At 33.9% G+C, this 7,176-nt stretch overlaps 1 protein-coding gene across 1 annotated transcript; it reads right to left on the reverse strand.

The window, feature by feature from the left end:
* On the reverse strand, positions 1-5,534 carry LOC139522288 (uncharacterized). The gene is made up of 4 exons (XM_071315838.1): positions 5,144-5,534; positions 3,438-3,730; positions 2,471-2,619; positions 1-396 (listed from the first exon to the last, which is right to left on the reverse strand). Exons 1-4 carry the CDS (start codon positions 5,326-5,328, stop codon positions 253-255), a joined length of 771 nt encoding a protein of 256 aa, XP_071171939.1. The 5' UTR covers positions 5,329-5,534; the 3' UTR covers positions 1-252.
* Positions 5,535-7,176: the final 1,642 nt, after the last annotated feature.

Genomic DNA, 7,176 nt, shown 5'->3' on the forward strand with positions numbered 1-7,176 from the left:
TGAGAGGACAGAATTTATATTATTATTAGATAACTCCCGGAAACACACATGAGACCGGATGCAGACATTATTACCGAATATTTCATCAACGTTTTAACTGGTTGATAAGTAACTTGGAATGAATGTTGCAGTTACATATAGTCGATTTATGTGTGTTCCAAAAAAATAACAGTTCCTTTGCCCCTATAACCCTTTCTGTTAGATGGGGATAGATATTGAATAGGGACAACCTTTATGACAAGTGTGATATCCTTAGCATGTCAATCTCCAATCTGTAAGATCCCAATCCTTTATAAGTGTGATAAATTGTTGTGGACGACGACTTGAGTGGCAGACAGAACTCTTCTTGCTTGAACCAGAACTATGACTGTCTACATATTCAACGTGAAATACAGCCTGAAAGTAGAATTATATATACAAAATATTGACAATATTGATAGATGCTTTCAAATGCGTATCTTATAAGAAATCCAGAATTAATGGGGTTTAAAAAATTATTTTTCAGTTAACATTTCGATTTCTTTTAATTACATGTATTTCTTTTTTATCCTTGTTTGTAGGAATATAATTAATTTGTATTTTCAATTGTCGGATATGCAAGAAAAAACTCCTCCGACAGATTAAACAGAAAGGAACTACTAAAAGAGGGACGAAAGATACCAAAGGGACAGTCAAACTCATAGATCGAAAAAAAACCTGACAACCTCATGCCTTTAAAAGAAAAGACAAACAGACAAATAATAGTACACAAAACATAACATAGAAAACTAAAGACTAAGCAATACGAACCCCACCAAAAACAAGGGGCGATCTCTAGTGCTCCGGAAGGGTTAGCAGATTCTGCTCTACATGTGGCACCCGTCGTGTTGCTCATGTTATAAAAAATATGGTAAAAAGTATAATTCGGTAGGTCACGTTCATGAAAAGGGAAGGGGAGTGTAGTTACAACATAAGGAACATATCCGATATCATCTGTGAAACGTTTTTTCAATAACGGTCGACCAACTCATGATGGCTTCCGTAAAATTTACGAAGGGATTATTTTAACTTCACCATTTGGAACTCTTGGTTTGATAGCTTCCTTGGGTGTAGCAACCCTCTGTCAAGGAAATCATGATAGGAAATACAAGCTCGGGAATATCGTATCAATTGGGAGATATATACTCCGTATGCAGGCGTTACTGGAATGTTCTTATAATGAAATGGAAAGTTTTCAGCTGATGCTCATTGTCAATTTCTAGATGTAAGTCAAAATATGAGGCAGACTTAACTGTATCTGTTGTATCTTTTATCTCTAATTCGATGGGATAGATTCGTTCAACATAGTCACCGAATTTTGAACTATTTAGCGAGAGAACATCATCTATATAGCGTTAAGTAAAGTTAAAGGATATTACTAACTTCTTATTATTCTTCCAAAGAAATTCCTGTATGAAGTCTGCCTCATAATAATAAAGTAACAAGTCGACAAGAAGAGGGCACAATTGGTTCCGATTGGAATGCCGACAGTCTGTTGAAAAACACGTCATCCAAACGTCACAAATTATGTTGTCGAACAAGAAATAAAGCATCTTGATAATGTCGGTGTCAGAGAATTTTTGTTTGAATCAAAGTGATTCTTTACACAGTAGGATTTATCATATCTTAAGATACGATACGTGTATCTACGTTGGCTATTCTTTTTTATGGAACAAAGCAATACCAACTCTTTCAGTTTGTCTTTTAGTTTGGAATGAGGAATATTTGCGTTAAGCGTAGAAAAGTCAAACGTTTTTTAGAATACTATTGCAAGACGAAAGAGTCTTAGATTACATTTGTATGTACTCTAAAAGATCTTTGGAATTTTTAAGTATCCACATCTGATTCACGCAACCTCTAGAATATGCAGTTTCACAATAACCTTGGAGCCCGGCTTTGATTACTGATAAAATGGATGTTAATAATCAAGAAAGAGGTTTCGTGGAGATTTGGAAGACCCACCAATATACCGTTATTTGTAAGGAAACTTGTGTAGTTTAGGTATCCAACACAGTGATGGGAGATCCAGTCCTTCATCTTTGGTTGAAAACTCCAAAGGAACACAGGACAGACCTATGATTATCCAGGATTTCCTCTTTGGTAAGTGTTGTAAGGATATACAGGACTGTACAGTCAAAACTTGGTAACAATTTCTAATAACTAAATTCTTGACCCTTTTTTACAGTTGTAATTCATCTATAAAACTAGATAACAATCATGACGGGTGCCAATGTGGAGCAGATGAGATCACCTCAAGATTTTGGTGGGGTTCGTGTTGCTTATTATTTAGTTTTATATGTTGTGTCTTCTGTAACATTATTTGTCTGTTTGTCTTTTAATTTTTAGCCATGGCTTTGTCAGTTTATTATCTATGAGTTTGACTTTCCCTCTGGTATCTTTCGTCCCTCATTTTACATCTAATGACTAAGATAAAGCACAAAGATGTGAATACCTTGTGTGCGTCGATAAATGGTTGGTATTTTTTGCATTCATTGTAGTTAACACACTCTTCGTTCAAAGCCCAATCAAAATGTGATTGTAACTCCTGGATCTGGTCCACATCATTCTTCAAGCCAACTGACAGTCCATGATTGTGTGCTTCTAGACAACGAATAGTGAAAAACAAAGATTAAAATGAGACATTTCATTGTAACTTGTTCACATTTGATATTTAATATTTAGGTGACTTATAGACCCATTGGGTCGGTAGCATATGTATATATTATGTTAAACTATGTTAATTGACACACTACTGTAATCACACAAGTCACTATAATAAATAATCCTCTTACTTACCTACTTACTTATTGGTATATACTACAATTTATAAACGAGACATTTTTATTGAAATGTCCTCATGGATTTAATTTTGATATCAGTTAGTCAAATGATAAGGATGATACTTTATCATTTCAAGAACTATTGAATTCTAATGTTTGTTCAGTTCATTTTTCTATTTATACTTGAATAATGATGAAATAACCATCGTTCGCGAGCAAGAAAAAAATTTATGAAGGAGTAGCTCCCACTTTGGGAAGTTATAAAAATTAGATGTTTTTCTTTTCGTCATTTGCTTAATATCTACACGCCTATTGCGTTCATAATTATAGTATCTGTGATGAGTATTATTATATAACAAAGTCGAAATGTTGATATGGCGGTTAGAGACATCGACAACAACGTGGCGCAAACGGGACAACTTTGATAGGGTATTGCAACATAATAGAAATAGCAGTGTTGTGTTCTTTTAATGCATTTTACACAAGTCAACAATGGACGATCGGGGAATAGGAAAAAACCTTGTGAAAATCAAGTCGACAATTTCTTGACACTTTATTTTGAACATTTTCGAGAGTATTATATTAGAATCTGACCATTCAATAATTAACTAGACTGTACGTATAATATTACACACAAACCTGTTGCTAGCCATTTGTTGAAAGTCAGCTGATCATGTGCAGTAAGGTGAAAGCCATTGTCATTGGTATATCCATCGACATTGTCAGGTTCTACTCCGTCACATCCTTTATCTTGAGCCTTCTTTAATCTAGCAGACATAATACTCTTAACTCTGCCATCTCTAATGTCAAGCCATTTCTCATTCCAACCATCAAGTTTGTGGCCTATTACATCACTTGGGAAAGCACTGTGATCACTTCGCCAACCTTCATATGACCCGGCAGAAAAATAGCAGATTACTTTCTTCCCAGAACTAAGCAAACAAAACAAGTATCATTTAAGAAAAAAAACCTTTCTTATTTTAAATAACACACATTTACCGATCCCCTGCTTCTACCCAAGGTTCTTGATAAGGTTCGTGTTACTCTATCTTTAGTTTGTGTGGCCAGTTGTTTGTATTCGAGGAAATGATGTTTGTTTTTGTGAAAGCTGTTTGTTCTTTAGACAATGTCGTTTGTTCTTGTGGCCATATTGTTTTGGTACTGTGGAAATGTTGTTTGTTCTTGCGGCAATAGTGTTTGTTTTCGCGACAATGTTGTCTGTGTACTTGTGACAATTTTATTTGTTTCTTGTTGAAATTACTTTTTTTATTTTATTGAAATGAAGTTTTTTCTTGTGGAAATATTGTTTGTTCTTGCGGAAATGTTGCATGATTGTTTTTATGGAAACGTTGCATGATTGTTCTTGTGGAAATGCTGATTGATCTTGTGACAATGTTGTTTGTGTTCTTTTTTAAAATGTTGTTTGTTCTTCCGAAAACGTTGTTTGTTATTATGGAAATGCTGATTGTTCTTATGACAATGTTCGTTCTTGTTGCAATATTGTTTATTCTTGTCGCCAATTATTTGTTCATGTGGCCGTTTGTTTGTTCTTGTGGCCGGTGATTTGTTCTTATTGCAGTGTTTGTTGTCTGTCTGTCTTCTTCGACTGTTTGTTTATTTTGAATTATTGTCCTTTCGACTTCTTCTTAATAGCTGTGGAGTATTCTCAACTGGTCGTAATTGCAATTGTATACGCATTCATAAAGTGATTTATAAGTACCTCATTAATTTGTTTCTCAGTAATAGTATATGGAAAAAGGGAAATTGTAATAAAATTCAAATTTTATTTAGACATTTTATACTAATTGGATTCAAAATGATTTCAAGTCATTTACACAATTTAACATCAACATTAAACATTAAAAATATTTCATTTCCAATTCGGAGCCCTTGGGGGGCATGAAATCCAATGCATTAAATAGGCTTCTCGACTGAAGTTAGTTTTAATCTATAAAATGTAGTTAGTTTAATAGAGTCCAATCCCGACTCTTTTTGGTGTTCCAAAAATGTAAGAACATTTTTTTCTCTCCTCAGAATTTTCTAATATGCATTCTGAACTTATCCCAATTTTAAAGAACTGCAAAATTTATCTTTAGCGTATCGGCACTTGTACAGTAGTATTTATACCATGAAACATATTTTTTTCCTTTAAATGTTTTTATTCTGCATTTTATATTTCTTCAATATTTTAGTCAATTTGATTATAAATCTTAGGCATTATTGACATGCATTATGTGGTTCTTTTCATATGTTGTTCTTATATATGCCAACATTACTGCTAATATTTAGAAATAATATAAGTTCAACATTCAAAACAAAAATCTGGGAAGAATAAAACTCTGTACCTTTGAAGCGAATGTATTGTGCTGGTAGACACATCAAACAGATCCACATCATAAACATGTGCATCGACATTTGTGTTTATGTGGCCACTATCGAGCTGCCATTGAAATGTAGTGGTAGCACTGGGTCTCCATATGGCTGCATACACTGAACTTGAGCAAACCAACATTAAAAGTGCAATAAGCATGACTTCTACGTGGTGGGACTTCGCTTATGGTTCTTATCTTCCGTCTGAAGGCTTTATAAGAACAGGGTTATCTGTTCTGTAGCCTATAGTCTCTTTCTAGTCGGGCTATCTTTTCCAGGTTGTTCTAGCAAACATTTAATAATGTTAATCAAGTTAAATTTGATTGAAACAAAACAGATTTGATTTGTGGTTAACTTTATGAACACGGATGTACCTTTAATAGTCTTTTGAAGGAAGGTATGAAATCTGAGTGGGTATGGATAATCAATAATTCTTGTACGTCATGCAAGTAAAAAGTTATTAACTAAAAACATTTCGATATGTTACATGATGATTAAAGAATATAGAGATACAAGAAATCAAAATAAATTCTCAATAATCATACAAAGGGTAAAAAATAAAATGTGCATCTAGAGATTCAAGAATATAAAACGATATAGACACGATCATGCTAAAGATAAAACTAGGAAGAAGGAATCGCGCCAAATTATAAGATATATTTGGAATGGGCTATAGAAATGTTGTGTAAAGCTATCACACAAGGACATTACTTTACATGAGTTTATTACTAATATATTAGACCACAATACATCAGTGATGCCCTGTAGTGTGTAAAGACTGTAAAGGAAAACAAAGGTGAGGAAAAGAATTATTGAAATGTATGCGATAGGTCAATATCAGACAGTGATTATGAAATAGAAACACATAATCCATAAAATTGAGAATGGAAATGGGGAATGTGTCAAAGAGACAACAACCCGACCAATTAAAAAACAACAGCAGAGGGTCACCAACAGGTCTTCAATGTACATGAGGCGTCCTTCAGCTGGCCCCTAAACAAATATATACTAGTCCAGTGATAATGAACGCCATACTAATTTTCAAATTGTACACAAGAAACTAAAATTAAAATAATACAAGACTAACAAAGGCCAGAGGCTCCTGACTTGGGACAGGCGCAAAAATGCGGCGGGGTTAAACATGTTTGTGAGATCTCAACCCTCCCCCTATACCTCTAACCAATGTAGAAAAGTAAACGCATAACAATACGCACATTAAAATTCAGTTCAAGAGAAGTCCGAGTCTGATGTCAGAAGATGTAACCAAAGAAAATAAACAAAATGACAATAATACATAAATAACAACAGACTACTAGCAGTTAACTGACATGCCAGCTCCAGACTTCAATTAAACTGACTGAAAGATTATGATTTCATCATATGAACATCAGGCACAATCCTTCCCGTTAGGGGTTTAGTATCATACCATCATAACATATATGAGAAGAACATAACCCGTGTCATGCCAACAACTGTTTTTAGAATAAATGTGTTTAGTTCCGATGCAAAGACCTTATCAGTTCCAGACTTTTATCCAGTACAATTTAAAAGCGATCCTCACAATAAAAGAAGACACATGCAAGTATCCCAAGTATCCCACAGATGAGCCTAATGTTCATTCAAATAAAAAGTTTTAATTTAGCCCAAAGAGAATGTAAGATACTAATAGCTTGGAAAGAGCAGCAATGGGAACACTTTTGTTTTGGGTAAAAAAAAACTCACCATATACTGTGGAATCTGGAAGAACAGTTAAGTTAATTAACACGCATTTATGGCGTTGGGAAGGTGGAGAGTTAAAAAAACATTACTCATTATAATGAGGAAAAATTATAAAATTGTTACTGAAAATCAGATCTTTGCTCTGTTTATGAACATACGTGTATCACCCCGAATACTTCAAACAAATGCATTTGACATGATTGACAATACTTCTTTTATATACCTGGATCAACTGCTGAATTCCACTTGTCAGGAATGATAACTACAGTTATAATAATGTTTGTTACAT

This window comes from Mytilus edulis, chromosome 1 (assembly GCF_963676685.1).
Source record: "Mytilus edulis chromosome 1, xbMytEdul2.2, whole genome shotgun sequence".
NCBI classification, from domain to species: Eukaryota; Metazoa; Mollusca; class Bivalvia; order Mytilida; family Mytilidae; genus Mytilus; species Mytilus edulis.